This window comes from Akebia trifoliata, chromosome 15, assembly GCF_017979445.1.
Source record: "Akebia trifoliata isolate Shusen 1 chromosome 15, ASM1797944v1, whole genome shotgun sequence".
Classification (NCBI taxonomy): domain Eukaryota; kingdom Viridiplantae; phylum Streptophyta; class Magnoliopsida; order Ranunculales; family Lardizabalaceae; genus Akebia; species Akebia trifoliata.
In genome coordinates this window covers 28765404-28785467 of record NC_141389.1, presented here as the reverse complement: position 1 = coordinate 28785467, position 20064 = coordinate 28765404, and the positions used below count along the sequence as shown (strand labels likewise).

Below are 20064 nucleotides of genomic sequence, written 5' to 3'. Positions count from 1 at the left end.
TAAATCACTTTTGATGGGGTTACAAGTTTTGGAATAGGCTGATTTTTTGTGAGGATGATCTCTACGGTGAAGAGATCATCCTCACAAAAAATCAGCCTATTCCAAAACTTCTAACCCTAGTTTACAAGTTGAAGAATCGTGGACCGTCCAATTTTTGTAAATCACTTTTGACGGGGTTAGAAATTTTGGAATGAGCTGATTTTTGGTGAGGATGATCTCCTCATCATAGAGATCATCCTCACAAAAAATCAGCTCATTCCAAAGCTTGTAACCCATGTTTTGAAAAATGCGTGGCACCATATGGGGCACCATGAAGGGGCTGCTGAACCGCTCCCTTATTTATATATTTATCTCTAATTGAATGAAGAAACATGATTTGTTCAGTCAACCCATGTATTTGGGATGGCTTTGATGATGATTTCAATTGAAATGGAATGGAGAGTTCAAATTGCAGTCTTTCATTTCTCAGTTGTCTTATGGATTTTTGTCATTTTTTGGCTTAAAAATATTTTCACTATTTTCATAGATTAAACAAAATCAACAATCATGTGATGGATGAATGAAAGAGTGACGTTGAGTATGGTTAAAGTAATTTCAAGGGCACTCTAAACGGAGAGAGGCGTCATCCCCTTAATGAGAGTGGTTTTAGGGTTCTTTAATACAAATCTTAAGTCATAATTGCTTACGAGACCACACTCCTCTGATTATCGGTTACACTTAGTTAATTGTTCTTGTTAACTGCTCTCCCTTGCCTAAAAGAATGGAAAGAATCGAACCCGTGACTTCGACGAACCTATCGCTCTAATACCATGTTAACCAACCAATTACTCCACTCCAAAAAACCGATTTGTTTGAGAGAGGGAGAACTATGAATATATGACGGTCATGGGGCTTCACAGTAAAATATATGCTCAACCGGTCTAAATGTGAAATCGTTCTCATTTCGAATTTAGCATGGACACTTGTTGGCCCCTATACATCTATTGGGTGCAAGTTTTGGGATCATGTTATTTGGTTCTTAGTTGACATATCTTATTGAATTTGTGGTGTTGGTTCTTGGCATGTTAGGTCAGTAGGTTATATCCCCATAAACCGAAGCTTAGGTTTTGCGAGGCCTAATCCCAAGTCTTCGGCTCAATTTGGACACTTGGGGGCCATTAAAGCTTTATTTTTATTTTATTATATTTTAATTTTTCTTTTTAAGGTATGAAAGGATAACGATGCCCTCAAATTACTGAGGCCTTTTTTACTAAAACATTGTTTACAAACCTCAAACATGTTATTTGTAGCTTTTGTCTTTCCTGTTCTTTCAAAACCAACTCCAATCCCTTCAAATTTCCAAAGCACCCTCACACAAATAATCCAAAGATCTCATTCCTCATGGGCCAACAATATTTCTTCTCTTATAAACGAAGGGCAAAGTCGTAAAGGTCTTCTTCTTTTCAACCAACTACAAGTGAGAGGAGAGAGGATAACTGAATTCCTTCTCTCAGCTGTTCTCAAGGGCTGTGGAAGACTTGAAGCTATAAAAGAAGGAAAACAAGCACATTGTGTAATGTTGAAACATGGGTTCAATGGAGATGTAGTACTAATGACATCCCTTGTTGATATGTACTCCAAGTGCATTAGTATCAAAGAAGCTCTCCATGTTTTCTACGAAATGCCTGAGAGAGACGTGATTGCAACAAATGGCATGATTTCAGGGTTATGCCGATGCCATTTAACGTCGGATGCAATCCGATTATTCAATGACATGTCTAACAGAGATGTGGGTTCATGGAATTCATTGATTTCGGGCCTAGCGAGGTGCTCGGAGAGTGTAAGAGCTCTTTCTTTCTTTCGAAAAATGCGATTAGAGGGACTAAAAGTAGATTTTGTGACAATGGTTAGTGTCCTTTCGGTTTGTGCTGATATAGCAGCCTTGATTAATGGCAAACAAGTACATGGTTTGGTAATTAAAAATGGGTTTGAGCTATATCTTCCAATTGGGAATGCTACACTTGACATGTATGCCAAATGTGGATGCATGGATGATGCCTATCTTTGTTTCAACAACATGAAATCCAAGAACATAGTTTCTTGGACTTCTCTGATAGTTGGTTTTGGGAAACAAGGACTTGGATTAGAGGCTTTGAAAGCATTTGATCAGATGGAAATGGAGGGTATTATATTAGCTAACAAAATCACATTCTTAGGTGTCCTCTATGCATGTAGTCATGCAGGACTAATACAACAAGGATGGATGAACTTCAACAAAATGATCCATACATACAACATGACACCCATGATGGAGCATTACACATGCATGGTTGATCTTCTCGCAAGGGCCGGTCATCTCGAAGAGGCAGTCAAGTTCATAGAGAGAATGCCAATCGAACCCGATGCGAAGCTTCTGACAGCATTCCTTAGTTCTTGTTACTATTACAAGAATGTGGAGCTAGCAAGGAGTGTTGGGAAGAGATTACTTGAGTTGGAGCCTAAAGAAGCAGGAGCTTATATACTGTTATCAAATTTCTATGGCCTAATTGGAGACTTAGATGGTGTAGCAAAGATTAGAAGGCTAATGCTACATAAGGGAATAAGGAAAGAGAGAGCTTGTACATGGATAGAGATTGATAGAAGAGTCCATGCCTTTGTATCAGGAGATAGATCCCATCCTTTCCATGAAGAAATCTATAACTACTTGGATGATCTAACTAAGAGGATGAAGGCTAAAGGGTATGTGCCCAACACAAGTTTGGTGGTGCAAAGCGTCGATGAGCGCACAAAGGAAGAGATACTTCTCGGTCATAGCGAGAAACTTGCAATTGGGTTCGGGCTCATGAGCACACCCCCAGGTGCACGGATCACAATTGTCAAGAATCTTCGAGTGTGTATAGATTGTCATGTGGCAACCATGTTTATTTCAAAGGTTGAAGGGAGAGAAATCGTGGCAAGAGATTCTACCAGATTTCACAGAATCAAAGATGGGATGTGTTCTTGTGGCAATCATTGGTGACGGCTATACCTCCTACAATTCAATTTATTTTTTATTTTGGGATACTTTCAATTCTTATTGCATCTTGGTTATATTGTTTCTGTACATAAAAAACGCTCTTTCTAATACAAAATGATTGCTGCAGTATTGAAGTAATCTCTACATTATCTTAGTGTTAGTTACACTATTGATATAGTGCCAATCCTGAACTTAATATAATTGCTCAAGCAAATGCGCCATTTCTTCACAACTTGGTTTGCACGAATGTCAAATTGTGTTTTCCGAATCTAATAAAAATTCAACGAACTACCATGATTGAATTCTTGATCTGTTGATACACGATACAACACGCCTCCATAAACCCAATTGAACCATATTGTATTTATTATAAGAGGGAACAAATCTCACTACAAAATAGCGACAACATATTAGCGGGGGCCAAAATTCCCGTCGCTAAAGCTCCGATTTTTTACAAAAATTCCCCCAAATCCTTCACGCGAAAATTTCCTACTCAAACGTCTCTCTCTCTTCTCTCTCTGCATCGCGCGAAAATTACCGATTCCATTCGAACGCCTCTCTCTACTCTCTTTGTATCGTCTCTCTCTCCTCTCCTCTCCAGCTAGGGTTCTAAGGTTTTCGGTATTAATGGCGGAAATCGATCTACTCTTTCTAACAGGTATCGTCTTGTTCGTCTCTCTCTCTCTCTCTGTATCTTCTCATTCGATTTTATCATATTGATTTGAGAACAAATGGCGATTTCCACTTTGGTTTAATTGGAGTTCAAATCGATCTCAATTGTTCCAGTTTATAGATTGATTTAAAGATCAAAATGCTCAAATCAATTTTAGATTTGCTGTTCCTTTAAAGATTAGAACTTCCAAATCATTTTTTAGATTTTGATTAAAGATCGAAGAGCTTAGTTTGATTTTCTTTGATTGAATTCTTATATTTTCTGTAAATTTTCTCCAAATATTTGGGATAAAGAATATATGATGTTAATTTTCTACCCTGTAACAGGGTGGATACACTATTCTTTTTGATAGTTCAACCATCTAAAACATGTAGAACACGTTCCATAGTTTATTCGTTCAACCATCTTGACTTTTTCGAATGTTTAAATCATGAATCAGATTTATTTTTTCGTAGTTGAGATGAGGTAGTGAGGATGCTCTAACATTCTAAACAATTGCATTCATCATAATAAAGATTGTTTGCATTCCCTAGTAACACTGCAAGATCATGTTTGCTTCAATGATCTATGAAAAATTTATAAAAAAAATTGCTTACTTCAATGATTTCATACTTATTTCTTGTGGAGATTTTAATCCCATGTTGGGTAGGAAAAGAGCTGGTGTGTGACTTATATATGTTATTAATGTGAGAACTCATACCTCAACAAGAGTGTTCTGTGTTTTTTAGATCATTAGAACTCTTCTGACCTTCATATGTACTGAGGAGGAATGCATTAGGCTGTCAATGTTGGCCACTGATATAGATGTTCCAGCAACAGAAATGTTTTTTGATAATGCCAATGTACTCGTTGGGGTTCATTTTTTAAAATTGGTTGAGTTGGTTTATATGGTAAACAATGCTTAGAAACATATGATTGAGAGGGACAACTTCTTCCATCCAATATAATTAGAAACTTCAAGGTATCCCAGATATTTTATCCTTGATTTTGAGAACTCTCATAGAAGAATTCATGTCCAAAACAATGATTTTCATGACGTTTATTCGACCAATGGACCGAACAATCCAGTCCTCACTGCTTGCTCTTATGCTCCAATTCTCGGCTGTAATGGCGGTGACTGACATGTCGGATGGTATGTAGTATCATTGTCGTCTCTAGTTTGTCATCAATTATCCATTAGAGAATTCAAATATGGTACGTTTTGTGTTATTAGATCATACTTTGTATACTGTTGAGAACACATTTGACACAGAAAAACTTGCCAATTTGATTAAGTAAATGTCATTGTTATGCCAGATATTTTGCTGAATCAGAGTCTTGACTCCGAAGACAATCCCATGGGCATTTATCTTAAGATCTAATCAGTGATCCATACTTGGCTTTGATTGATCCAATTCAGTTTTATGTGACTAGGCTTATAGTGTACTCTTTTGCTTCTCCTTGTGTAGTTGCTGCTCTAAACTCCTTGAAGGATGTATGGGAGAACACTCCACCAAATTGGGTGGGTTTTCCCAATTGGACGGTCCACAATTTTTCAACTTGTAAACATGGGGTTAGAAGTTTTGGAATGGGCTGATTTTTGGTGAGGATGATTTTCTAACCGTAGAGATCATCCTCACCAAAAATCAGCCCATTCCAAAACTTCTAACCCATGTATGACAAAACATGTTGGGCAAATGGTTGGGTGCTGAACATTTCCCTATATATATATAATTTTTTTTTTTAATTTTTTATTTTTTTTCTTTTCTCCCAAACTTTTTTTTGTATAGTAAAAACAGTGAGTGGGATTCCTGGTTAGTTTTCACCACTGTTATTAATATCCAACACAGGCCACAGTTCTCATATTGGTTGTATTTCCTGATTGACAAGTGCAATTTATTGTTACGACATTAATAATTTAAATGTCATTGTTCGAAGCCTGTTAGAGCTAGGTTAATGGGTGTATTCTTGTTGCAGTCATCTTTTTTTTCTTCTTAAAAACTGATTACTTGTATTAGACTATGAGTTATAATGCAATAAAATTCTGCAGTATTTTGCTCAACATATCAACAAGTTGTCCTGTTTTATGGTTATGGGTGAGCATGATGTTGTTGGTATATCCCAAGTGTTGTGCTCATAACTTATCTAACTTTTTTTTTGAAAGGTAATCGGGACTTTAAGCAGGCCCCCAACCGACAATAAGAAGGTTACATTCTTACATAGGTGAGGCCACTTGCATCCTCATCCACAATACGTGACTTATATAACTTATTGGGCCTGCAGAGCAAGGTGCATAAGGATTTTTCTTTTGGAAAAACCCTATTGGCCCATGAGGTCATGATGGAATGTTGAGAGAATGTGTTTGTTACACCCACCCGATAACTCAGATGTTGGTGTGTACACAAGTGGGAGGTAATGGGTTCAGTCCCTGACCCGCAGGTTTCATCAATGGATTGAAATTTCCCAATGCCAAATGGGTTAGGCATGGTGTTTATTTCCCCATAGCGAGCCTTGGTTTGGATCGGTATCTCCTTGCAATTTGAGCCCTGTTGAATCTAATCGAATTTCTATATCATTATAATGGATTTAGTTGTTTCAAAAATAGCTTTTTTGCATGCAAAAGTTTTTAAAAAAAATGTAATACCGTTAAGTCTTATTTTGCTTGTTGAAAATCTTTTTGTTGTAACGTGCCTAAAACTGAATATAAAATCTTGGATAGTCTTTGTCCTAATAATGAGTAAAAAATTATAGGGTGTTCTAAAATTTAGAAAGCTTGCAAGGAACATTTACAGAGGTGTCAATGAAGATGTTGATTCATTGGGCAAGGGAGGTATATTTAAGCAATTCTTGTTAGGTTTGGTTGGGTTAGATGGTTTGGCTAGATAGGCACCACTACCCTTGCTGCCATAACCTTCTGTTTTGCCAGTACAACTAATAGCCACCACTTCCTCTATAATCTTCGCTACTGCCCCAAAGTCCTCTTAGTATTCTTTATTATCTCCACCAGTGCATAATCAATAATATGCTAATACTGCCGTGTTGAAAGTTGAAATGTGATAAAATATTACATTGTGATCTTGTATTGCTGATCACTTTGGTCTCTTTTATCCAATACTTATTGATCAAGTCTAAACTGTCGTTGAATAACTATATCTATGGAAGCTTTATTCTTTTATTTCCTTTTGTCCCTACAAACTAATTTTATCATTTGGTTTTCTTAATTTGTTCACAGTATGTACTCTGTATGGAGGATTCTATTCTTGGTATTGTGGTAGACTAAGAGGACTTTGGGGATTCTAAGGGATTCTATTTAGTGTTTGGGTCTCTTTAGGGTCTCCAAACAATTCCCTATATATAGACATTGTCTAAATCATTGCCATTCTTTGTCAAGTATAAGTTCCTAAGTCAATGGTAAAAGTAGTTTATTAATACAATTAAGTTACTTCTACATCTTGTTATTGATGTGTCATGGGCTTGCCTTTGCGGCTCATGAATTTATATTTCCTAGATATAAGGAGATTTTGGACTGTGTGCATGAGTTATGTTCAGCGATTTACACAATGAGTTTGAGAAGTTGGTCATATTCTTGTAATTGGTTAATGACGTAAAGTCTAACCTGTTTATAGGTTTTTAGGCAAAGTCTAGTCTTACTATTGTGAGAGTAGCTCTTAAGAGTTTTTCCTCTTTTCTTTAATTTGGTAGGCTTAGCATAAGTAGTTTGTGAGTTAGTAGGTTTTTTCAAACTAGTGTCAATGAACACCAACTTTAATATTTATCAATTAAGTTTGCAGATTTTTCTTGCTTTACATTGGTTTTGAGTAATTGATGATCCGACATGGTAATTTTGCCGTTACGGACATTAATGGAAACTTTATCTTCAAAATCAAGGAGAAGGTTCTATGCTTACATGATCGTCGAGTTCTACTTGATGCTGAGGGAAATCCTCTACTCCCTCTGAAAGGAAAGGTTTAGATTTTTATTTCCATATGAGATTAGATTCTATGCATGGTTTCAAATGTTGGTTTCACGACTTGGACAAGTCATCTATTCTTGGTCCAAATAATTTTTTTATTTTTATTTTATAGAATCATGATAATCTGACTTACCCACGTGGCATACTCAATCGACACCCTTGACATGACAGGCTTGGGAACGGTAGACCTGCTCTCCACAGGGTACAGAACTACGGTTCCCTATAAAAAAAGGGCAGATTTCTATCCTGGGGAGAGTATAGGATCTATGGTTTCTGAGCCTGTCACGTTAAGGGGTGTCGATTGAGTATTCCACGTGGTTAAGTCAGATTATCACAACTCATTTTTTTTTTGAACTTGATTTACAATTATATATTAAAATATAATTATAATTTTTTATTATAAAATAAGATAGATAATAAGATCATTAGTATCATTTTTGTTTAAATAATTAATAAATAATTAGATCATAAAAATTATTTTCATAAAGAATACAAATCCCACTTAATTCGACTGAGGTTATTGAGTCATCAAATATTTTAAAAATATAAATCTGTCTCATTGGTGAACACAATATCGAGATGACTAGGGTGAGTCATCACGATTTGGTTTAGATTTGAAGCCATCATACTTTGAAGCACACATAAATCTGAGATGGGAGGAAAAATAAATATATCCAAAGAATTTTACTAATATTTTCTAGATAATTTGTCACACAATCCCGAAGAATCATGTACATAAGAGTCCTCTCTAAAATAACTCTCACTCTCTACAAAAGATAATAATTCACTCGCTAAACAACTGATTTAATCAACCTAACTACCCACCTAGTGTATCCCATTAGAAATAACTCCCTTATATTTAGTCACATATAATAATATTTTAATTTTGAAAATAATAAATTTTCAAAATAAAAAATATTTCACTTAAGGTGGGGAAAAGTACTTGCCAGTTAAAATTTTTAAATGGTTAATAAAGACTAAGAATAGGAAAAAATATATCATATACTATTCTGTCAAACATGGATTTTTTTTTAATGCATTGATGGTTTATTTATTTAAAGGGGAATGTTAACATCCAAAACCTCATGGGAACATTATCATTCTCCAACACTTTTTTTTTCAATAATACCCTTACTTATTTTGTCATTTATTAAAATATACAAGGGTATTTATATAATTATGTAATTAATACTTGTCTCTTTTATAATAAATGTTAAAGGTATTTAATCTTTAGAATTAAATATCTTGTTGCAATAAATGATTTGATAATCAATGCAAACAAAGATTTATTGTGTAAAAGACCAACATGCCCCTATTTATTTTCACTAAATGACAAAATGAATAGGGTATTGTTGAAAAAATAAAGTGTTAGAGAATGCTACTATCCCAATAAGGTGTTGGACATTAGCATTCTCCTTATTTAAATCACTTAATGTTCACAAATGGGAGTAGACTCTCTCTCTCTCCCGCTCTCACTTAATTTTCCTTTGTTTCAATTTAGGACTCTACATGATAGATAGCGAGTGTTTAAAGGAGACAACGATGAATCCAAAAATCTCATATTTATTGTCAAAGCGGTCCAAAAAGAACTTATTAGATGTGTTTTTAGCACACAACACCAAAGAGAACATCTATGATTTCAATGTGAATGGCAATTGGCTTGCAAAATCATGTTTCATCGGCACCAGAGACTCTAATACCATAATTGCCCAAGTAAGAAAAATGATCTCTGGATCCATCATTATATCTATGTCATAAACAATATATATTAGCTTAATTATATAGAGAAGATTCAATTTACAGACCAACTTTTACTTATAACATACCAAATATATGTAAATAATAATTTAATTTCATAAGGATTGGTGTGTTTTAAATAAAGTTGGTGTTCCGATAGAATCTCTCATTATATAATATAAGATGATTATTATTAGGGTCCCGTTCGGCACCCTAAGTTTTACCACACACTTTAACAAATGCGTTTTGTCTTACATGGGTTAGAAGTTTCGGAATGAGCTGATTTTTGGTGAGGATGATCTCTATGGTGAGGAGATCATCCTCACCAAAAATCAGCTCATTCCAAAACTTCTAACCCCATCAAAAATGGTTTAAAAAAAATGGACGGTCCACGATTTTTCAACGTGTAAACATGGGGCTAAACATTTCGGAATGAGCTGATTTTTGGTGAGGATGATCTTCTAATCATAGAGATCATCCTCACCAAAAATCAGCCCATTCCAAAACTTCTAACCCATGTAGGACAAAAAAACGTTTGTTAAAGTGTGTGGTAAAACTTAGGGTGCTGAACATTTCCCTTATTATTAATCTAAAATAGTGACAATGGGTGGTGATCATGCAATTGGATAAGAAAAATACATTTATGAACCAAGTGGATGCAGTTGTATTCATGGTGAAAGTGTACCCAAATATCGACTACGCTTTCATCGTTTCTCTTATTGCCCCCCTCGATGCGATTTTCGAAACCAAGCAGCAAAGTTGCTAAAGGAGTAGCAAAAAATTCCTCGATTGGGATTGACATTGGTGGGATTGGCTAACCAGTTTAGGACTCAACAAAAGGGATTGGCTGTTTCGTAATGATCTATCTATTTGGTGTGCAAAGCAATTTAATGATTATTATTTTTTCATTTTGGAGTTGTTTTAGTACTTTTTTGGGATAATTTCAGTTCTTATTGCATCGTCGTGATATTGGTTTTTTATATAGAAGCACTCGAGTTAACAATTTTTTTCAAAAATTAAAACTCCTGTTCTTTACAAATTACAAGTAATAAACTTTTAGAAGAGATAGATCCATTTTAAACTCCAACGTATGGTTCATATGAAAAATTGAAGAGCACTCTCTCTCTCTCTCTCTCTCTCTCTCTCTCTCTCTCTCTCTCTCTCTCTATATATATATATATATAAAATCAGCTCATTCCAAAACTTCTAACTCCATCAAAAATAGTTTACAAAAAATGGACGGTCCACGATTTTTCAACTTGTAAACATGGGGCTAAAAATTTCGGAATGGGCTGATTTTTTGTGAAGATGATCTTCTAATCATAGAGATCATCCTCACCAAAAATTAGCCCATTCCAAAACTTCTAAACCATGTAGGACAAAACACGTTTGTTAAAGTGTAGGTTAAAGCTTAGAGTGTTGAACATTTCCCTATATATATATATGGGCGTTCAATGGCTAACTTTTTGGCAAAACATTTTTCAAAACATGAGTTAGAGCTTTTGGAATGGGCTGATTTTTGGTGAGGATGATCTCTGCGGTGAGGAGATCATCATCACCAAAAATCAGCCCATTCCAAAACTTCTAACTCCATCAAAAACAGTTTACCAAAAATGGACGGTTCACAAGTTTTCAGCTTATAAATATGGGTTAGAAGTTTTGGAATGGGCTGATTTTTGGTGAGGATGATCTCCTCACCGTAGAGATCATCCTCACCAAAATCAGCCCATTCCAAAACTTCTAACCCATGTTTTGAAAAATGTTTTGCCAAAAAGTTTGCCATTGAACGCTACCCTATATATATAGGGAAATGTTCAACAACAAATATTTTGGCAAAACATTTTTCAAAAGATGGGTTAGAGGTTTTGGAATGGGCTGATTTTTGGTGAGGATGATCTCTACGGTGAGGAGATCATCATCATAAAACATCAGCCCATTCCAAAACTTCTAACCCCATCAAAAACAGTTTACAAAAAATGGACGGTCCACAATTTTTCAGCTTATAAACATGGGTTAGAAGTTTTGGAATGGGCTGATTTTTGGTGAGGATGATCTCCTCACCGTAGAGATCATCCTCACCAAAAATCAGCCCATTCCAAAACTTCTAACTCATGTTTTGAAAAATGTTTTGCCAAAAAGTTTGCCATTGAACGCTAACCTATATATATGGGGTAGTTCATGGATATAGGTAAAAACATATGTAAAAACAATGATTTTTCAAAATAAGGGTTAGAAATTTCACAATGTGAAAAAAACTCAAATTTGATGGACCAAAAGGTTGAATTGGCGTCGAATTTTTTATTGTCAAATTTTTTTTCGACAAGTCAAAACTATCAAATTAATGAAGGATGGGAGAAATTCGACAGTTCTAAGCCATCAAATTTGGGAACATCAAGAATTTCAATGGTCCTAGACCTTCAAAATTCAGTTTCTAAAATTCATGGGTCTTGGCCCGTTAATTTTTTCCATTGAATTTTTCAATTTTCACGGAATGTTTTGGATGGAGCCGATTTTTTGTAGGATGATCTCTATGATGAGAAGATTATCCTTGCAAAAAATCAGCCTAATCTGAAACTTTGAAATCCATCAAAAGTGGTTGCTAATTATTGGTAAAAAAACGATGGTCTACATTATAAATCACTTTTGATGGGGTTAGAAGGTTCAGATTGGGCTGATTTTTTGTGAGGATGATCTTCTCATCATAGAGATCATCCTCATAAAAAATCAGCTCCATCCGAAACTTCTAATCCATATTTTGAAGAACCATTGTTTTTACATATGTTTTTATGAAAATATTAAATTGTGTATAATGAAAAAATAATTCGATTTCGAGTATCCACAAGTACCAATCAGATAGAACCTAATGGTTCCAGTTCCTATCAATCGATTCAATTTCATATTAGACCCGACTCGAATAAATTCCAATAAAAAGGGAATTGGAACGGGGTTTTTTAGGTTTGATTAGATGGGTACCCATTGATACCATTATTTATAATAATAAAACTGGTAATGAGGAAAACAATAATATTACCTAAATTCTTTTCAAAATCCAGAGATCAAGAAGGAAAGAGATGGCAAAAATATATATATATATATATATATATATCATGATATTTAGGCCTATTTGAAGGTGACAGCCCTTTTAATTTTCTTTCAAGGACTTTTCTAAGCATGGTTTTCAAATCTCGGTTTGGTGTCTTGTCTCGTTCATGAACGAGGTTGAGTTGTTTTGGACTAGTCAACTCTTCTCAGACTAGACATAATTTAAATAATGGTGATAGAAGTCATAAAGAGGATAAGCTAGCAGCCTTTGTTGATGGGCATATTGTTGACGTATAGTCACCACACAATCCAATCCTATTGAAGGATTGCTTGGAAATTTCTTACAGCAGTCTGTCCATCTTATTTTTTTTTTTACAATCCTTATACTTTTTATTAATTAAATATAAATCCAAGCACCGTCATTTTCGATTAAAATAATAAAACACTTGTCTTACTAATGTAGTAAGATTTTAATCCTTACTAAGGGTCGTTTTGTTCATATGGATAACCATATCACCAGCATGGTTTTAAAACTCGTCCGAGACCGAGACGTATCGCCCGAGTTAACTCGGTATCAGCGGTGAACGAGACCAACTCACAATGAGTTATGAGACGAACGCGTCTCGTGAGTTATGCGAGTCGTCTCGGACGATATTTTCGCAAAACTCGTCCGAGACAAACGAGATATCCGAGATATTACAGATTTTACATTAACTCGCGAGACAAACGAGTTGTATCGGACGAGATTTTCAAAATCTCGTCCGAGTTAACCGAGACAACCGAGTTTTGTGAAAAAAAAAGTTAAAAATGAAAATTTCTATTTTATTTTTACAAGCAATAGCTATTGAGTGATATTATTACTTTCTTGTGATAAATACTTAAATGTATTTTTGATAATTTGTTTTATTTTTTCTTTAGAAGTTTTTTGATGAAAATTTCAGTAGAAATTTATACTAATCTTTAGGAAACATGTGTTTTATTTAATGGGTAGCATTCAATGACTAACTTTTTGGCAAAACATTTTTCAAAACATGAGTTAGAAGTTTTGGAATGGGCTGATTTTTGGTGAGGATGATCTCTATGGTGAGGAGATCATCCTCACAAAAAATCAGCTCATTCCAAAACTTCTAACCCATGTTTACAAGTTGAAAAATCGTGGACCGTCCATTTTTTGTAAACTATTTTTTATGGGGTTAGAAGTTTTGGATTGGGCTGATTTTTGGTGATGATAATCTCCTCACCGTAGAGATCATCTTCACCAAAAATCAGCCCATTCCAAAACTTCTAACTCATGTTTTGAAAAATGTTTTGCCAAAAAATTAGCCATTGAACGGGACCTTTATTTAATTACCTTGAATTTGATTGATAGGTATATTATAATTTTTTTTTAATTTTATATTTTTTGAGGGGTTCATTTTTTTAATAGGAATCAATTCTGAATTTTTCCTGATTTTTTCAGATTTTTTCAGATTTTTTAAATGGTTAAAAACCATTGTTTTAATGTTGAACGAGACGACTCGACGAGACGAGACGTATCGTCCGAGTCAACTCGGTATCAGAGGTGAACGAGACGAGACCAAATACCGAGTTTAAAAACCATGATCACCAGTCCAACACTACCACAGCCCTTTAAGTTTCATAAAAAACTCAGATAAAAAAAATAAAATTCAAAAAATAATTTTTTTTAGCTTAATGTAAATTTTTGAAAATTACCGAACTTTCAAATAACTCTCAAACTTAAAATTGAAATATAACGGTGAAAAATAACTATTTTTTTGGGATTTGTAATTTCAAAGTTCATGTACTTTTGTCCACTACAATATTGAAGCATCTCATCATGTTTTTGGATGCCATAAGGTGAGCTCAAGGTTACTTGGACATAATAAAGTATTTTAGAGAAGCATTTTTACTACTAACTTAGTCAAATTTGGAATCTTACTAAGGGTCGTTAAGCTCAAATGAATTACCAAATTGGCAATCCAATACGAAAGTTTCCGATTATGAAAAAAAAAATCAAAAAAGAAACTTATGTAAAACAAATTATGCTTTTTGAATAAAAATGATTTCCTTGAAAATTCAGGAAAAAAAAAAAAAAACCAATAATGAATGAAAAATATTTTTCTAATTAACTTGTAAAAATAAAAGGAGGTGTTTTGACTTTTTACTATGAGAGATATTTTAAGATAGGTGTTATTGGCACCCCAACTTTTTCTTATTACACCCTAATTAAAAATAAAGAAACGATTGAATGATTGAGAATAAGTAAAAGTTGAGGTGCCAATAGAAACTTTCTCATTTTTTTTTCCTTTTCTTTTGCTTTGGGTTTAGGATTTTATACGAACGTTTTTTTTTTAATAGTAAAAAACTACTAAAATTATTTGAATGAGTGCTATAATATTTTATTATGTTGAGATTGTAATTTGAGGCAAACCTCAATAATAAATAAATAAAATAGGCGAATGGTTGAGAGTAAGTAAAAGTTGGAGTGCCAATAGAAACTTTCATCTTTTTTTCTTAGATTCTTTTGTTTTTGGTTTAAGATTTTATATGAATTTTTTTTTTTAATTATTAAAACTATTGAAAATGTTTGAATGAGTGCTATAATATTTTATTCTGTTGAGATTGTAATTAGAGGCAAATCTTAGTAATAAATAAAGAAAATAAGTGAATGTTTAAGAATAAGTAAAAGTTGGGGTGCCAATAGAAACTCTAATTTATTTTTTCTTAGATTTTTTTTATTTAGGTTTAGGATTTTGTATGAACCATTTTTAATTGTAAAAAGCTATTGAAATTGTTTGAATGAGTGCTATAATATTTTATTACGATAAGATTGTAATTTGAGGCAAACCTTAGTAATATTTGAAGAGTGTGTTTTGATTTTTAATTGGGGTGTGATAATTAATTTAAGTAATTGAGATGTAATAAGTAAAAGTTGGGGTGTCAATAGCCCCTTTCTTAAAATGTCTCTCATAGTAAAAAGTTGAAACACCTCCTTTTATTTTTGGAGGTTAATTAGAAAAATATTTTTCATTCATTATTATTATTTTTATCTGAATTTTTCGAGGAAATCATTTTTATTCAAAAAAAAAATATAGTTTTTTTTTTTTTTTCATTAATTTTTTTTTTCAGGATCAGAAACCTTAGTTTTGAATTGCCAATTTGGTAATTCATTTGAGCTCAATGATCTTTTGTAAGATTTCAAATTTTACTGAGTTAGTAGGAAAAATACTTCTTTAAAATATTTTACTGTTTTCGACCAACCTTAAGCTCACCTTATGGCATCCAAAAACATGATTGGATGCTTCAATATTGTCGAGGACAAAAGTATATGAACTTTGAAAAAATAAATTCCCGAAAAAGTTATTTTTCACCGTTGTATTTCAATTTTAAATTTGGAAGTTCAGTAATTTTGAAAAACTTGCATCAAGCTAAAAAAAAATTATTTCTATTTTTTTGATCTGAGGCTTTCGATGAAATTTAGAGAGTTATGGTAGTGTTGGACTGGTGATGAGATTATCCATATGAGTAAAAAGACCCTTAGTAAGGCTTAAAATCTTATTACATTAGTAAGACAAGTGTTTTGATATTTTAATTGAAAATGTCTATTTGAATTTGAACTTAATTAATAAAGAGTATAAGGACTGTAAACAAAATTAAGATGAGGGACTGCACCAAAAATATTCCAAGGAATCCTCTAATGGGATTGCCAGGTCATTATGCGTCAACAATATGCCGGTCAACAAAATCACACTGCCTCCTCCCATGCCATATTTCCTTTTTCCACACGGAAACAACTCCCCATAATTGAGCACATGTTGTCGGGAAAGTGGATGGGAAAGATGATGCAATCATTTCTTCGGGATACACGTAATAAAAAATATGTGATAATTATGTGCACATGCCAGCGGATGCCACGTCAACTGCATCTCCAATACAATCATTTTATCATCAGTCATGTTGTAAAAGTTGGGGTGTCAATAGCCCCTTTCTTAAAATGTCTCTCATAGTAAAAAGTTGAAACACCTCCTTTTATTTTTGGAGGTTAATTAGAAAAATATTTTTCATTCATTATTATTATTTTTATCTGAATTTTTCGAGGAAATCATTTTTATTCAAAAAAAAATATAGTTTTTTTTTTTTTTTCATTAAATTTTTTTTTTCAGGATCAAAAACCTTAGTTTTGAATTGCCAATTTGGTAATTCATTTGAGCTCAATGATCCTTTGTAAGATTTCAAATTTTACTGAGTTAGTAGGAAAAATACTTCTTTAAAATATTTTAGTTTTCGACCAACCTTAAGCTCACCTTATGGCATCCAAAAACATGATTGGATGCTTCAATATTGTCGAGGACAAAAGTATATGAACTTTGAAAAAATAAATTCCCAAAAAAGTTATTTTTCACCGTTGTATTTCAATTTTAAGTTTGGAAGTTATTTGGAATTAGTTCAGTAATTTTGAAAAACTTGCATCAAGCTAAAAGAAAATTATTTCTATTTTTTTGATCTGAGGTTTTCGATGAAATTGAGAGAGCTACGGTAGTGTTGGACTGGTGATGTGATTATCCATATGAGTAAAAAGACCCTTAGTAAGGATTAAAATCTTATTACATTAGTAAGACAAGTGTTTTGATATTTCAATTGAAAATGTCTATTTGAATTTGATCTCAATTAATAAAGAATATAAGGACTGTAAACAAAATTAAGATGAGGGACTGCAGCAAAAATATTCCAAGAAATCCTCCAATGGGATTGCCAGGTCATTATGCGTCAACAATAATTGAGCACATGTTGCCCGTCAACAACTCCCCATAATTGAGCACATGTTGCCCGTCAAAGTGGATGGGAAAAATGATGTAATCATTTCTTCGGGATACACGTAATAAAAAATATGTGATAATTATGTGCACATGCCAGCTGATGCCACGTCAACTACGTCTCCAATACAATGTGCGCCCAACGACTGGGTAAGATTTGAAATGTTACTGATCTATCTAATCAGGCTAGTCTCACCCGTTGACTCCTAAGTCGTTAAATATATACAAAACTACCCTCAAGGTTACTGTCCAAAGCAAGAAACATTTTCTCTCTAAGAAGTCTCTCTCTCATGGCTAAAACAACTGACCCTGTTATTGTTATCAGTCCACAATACTGTGCACCTAATTTTGTCGATCTCGCAGTGGCTAGAAAAGAAAAGTTCCTAAGGGAGGGCAATTTCGCCGTTACGGACGATAAAGGAAACTGCATCTTCAAAATCAAGGACAAGGTTCTATGCTTTCATGATCGTCGAGTTCTACTTGATGCTGCGGGAAATCCTATACTCACTCTGAAAGGAAAGGTTAGATTTTTTTATTTTTTTTTCCATATGAGATTAGATACTTTTCATGGTTTCAAATGTCGGTTTGACGTCTCGGACAAGTCATCTATTCTAGGATCAAATAATTTTTATTTTTATTTTTTTATAGAATCATGATAATCAGGGGCGGAGCTAGGATTTTCTTGTAGTGGGGGCAAATTATGGTTAGTTGTATAGTTGAAGAACTTGAATGGTTTTGGGGAGAAATTCAGAGGTGTTTTTTTTATATTAGAAGTTGAAGAAAAGGATATTTAGGTCATGATCGTGATAGTAATCATGATCATGATCGTAATCATGATTGTAATCGTGATCATGATCGTAAGCATGATCATAATTGTGATGAAGATTGCGATCGTGATCCGCATCGTAGGAAAATCCTGATCACATTGATTAAGATCAAGATCAAGATTTCGATCATGATCAAGATCAAGATTGCGATGATGATCAAGATCAAGATCAAGATTACGATAGTGATCATGATCACTATTGAAAGTTTTAATTTTAAATAAATCGGAGAGAGAGAAATATGAGTGAAATTTTTGGCCCTTAAAGGGCCAAAAATCCAATTTTTTATTTATTTTATTTATTTTTAATTTTTTAAAGATATTTTCGACCCTTTAAGGGCCAAAAACGGATCTTATTTATAATTATTTAAAAATCTAGTTTTTTTATGAACTATTTTTTATTTATAAATAATTTCCCCTTTATGTAATTAATACTTATTTCTTTCATAATAAATGTTAAGGGCATGTAATCTTTAGAATTAAATGTCTTGTTGCAATAAATGATTTGGTAGTCAATGCAAACAAACATTTATTGTATAAAAAACCGACATGCCTCTATTTGCTTTTACTAAATGACAAAATGAATAGGGTATTGTTAAAAAAATAAAGTGTTGGAGAATGTTAATGTTCCCATAAGGTGTTAGACATTAACATTACCCTTAATTAAATCATTTAATGCTCACAAATGGGAGCAGACTCTCTCTCTCTCTCTCTCTCCCTCTCACTTAATTATTTAATTATCCTTTGTTTCAGATTAGGACTCGACATGATAGATGGCAAGTGTTTAAAGGAAATAGCGATGAATCCAACAATCTCATATTTAGTGTTAAGGGCTCTAAAAAGAACTTATTAGATGTGTTTTTAGCAGACAACACCGAAGAGAAGGTCTGTAATTTCAATGTGAATGGCAACTGGCTTGAGAGATCGTGTTCCATCAGTACTGAATACTCTAATACCATAATTGCCCAGGTAAGAAAAATGATCTCTGGATCCCTCATTATTTCTATGTCATAAATAATATATATTAGCTTAATTATGTAGAGAAAATTCTATTTACATACCAACTTTTACTTATAACACACCTAATATATGTAAATTATTTAATTTCATAAGGATTGGTGTGTTTTAAATAAAAATTAGTGTACCAATAGAATTTTTCATTATATAATATAAGATGATTATTATTGATCTAAAATAGTGACACTGGGTGGTGATCATGTAGCTGGATAAGAAAAATACAATTATGAGCCAAGTAGAAGCTGATGCATTCATGGTGAAAGTGTACCCAAATGTGGACCATGCTTTCATCGTTTCTCTTATCGTCCTCCTTGATGCGATTTTCGAGCCACGCAACAACCATGCTGAAGTAGCACTAAAAATAACGGGGTTGGCACTTGACGGATTGGCTAACTAGTTTAGGACTCAACAAAAGGGATTGGTTGTTTCATAAAGATCTATCCATTTGGTATGCAAAACAGTTCAATGATTATTATTTTTTCATTTTGGAGTTATTTTAGTACTTTTTTGGGATAATTTCAGTTCTTATTACATCTTGGTGATATTGGTTTAGTATATAGAGCACTCGATTTAATACAAAAATGATCGTGTCAATCCTGAATTGTTGTGAACTCTGATTCTGATTATGTGTTCTTGAAATAGTAGATTAAAACCAATAGAATAATATAAGAAACACGAAGAAATTAGAATAAGTTATTAGTGACTAAGGTACAGACAAGCCGCTGTCCTTAAAACAAACTTCTCCCCCTTAGGAATGAATCTTCAGTGCAGTCGATCTCAGGCGTTCTGGTTACAAAGATTCAACAGTCACTATCTGCTAACCGAACACTCGAAAATAATAGATTTACAATGAACTTGATCGGATCTAACGTTGTACAAGTAGCAAGAAAGCAAAGAAATTTTTTGACTTTCAACTTATACAGAAAAGGAAAAAGCTTTTTTAGTTTATGTTCCACCAATTAAGGAAATCTTTACCTTTTACAAACAACACGCAAGAGATCTTGAGTTCAA

At 33.5% G+C, this 20064-nt stretch overlaps 2 protein-coding genes and 1 pseudogene across 2 annotated transcripts; all 3 read left to right on the top strand.

Annotated features, from left to right (window-relative positions):
* The first annotated feature begins 59 nt into the window (after positions 1-59).
* On the top strand, positions 60-3387 carry LOC147385097 (pentatricopeptide repeat-containing protein ELI1, chloroplastic pseudogene; annotated as a pseudogene).
* An 11-nt stretch (positions 3388-3398) lies between these two features.
* On the top strand, positions 3399-10319 carry LOC147385096 (protein LURP-one-related 10-like). Its single transcript, XM_086425004.1, has 4 exons — positions 3399-3653; positions 5812-7613; positions 9073-9375; positions 9959-10319. Exons 2-4 carry the CDS (start codon positions 7473-7475, stop codon positions 10121-10123), a joined length of 609 nt encoding a protein of 202 aa, XP_086281130.1. The 5' UTR covers positions 3399-3653; positions 5812-7472; the 3' UTR covers positions 10124-10319.
* A 7054-nt stretch (positions 10320-17373) lies between these two features.
* On the top strand, positions 17374-19595 carry LOC147385095 (protein LURP-one-related 15-like). Its single transcript, XM_086425337.1, has 3 exons — positions 17374-17734; positions 18790-19005; positions 19259-19595. The coding sequence occupies exons 1-3, from the start codon at positions 17504-17506 to the stop codon at positions 19448-19450; spliced, it is 639 nt and encodes a 212-aa protein (XP_086281463.1). The 5' UTR covers positions 17374-17503; the 3' UTR covers positions 19451-19595.
* The last annotated feature ends 469 nt before the right edge of the window (positions 19596-20064 follow it).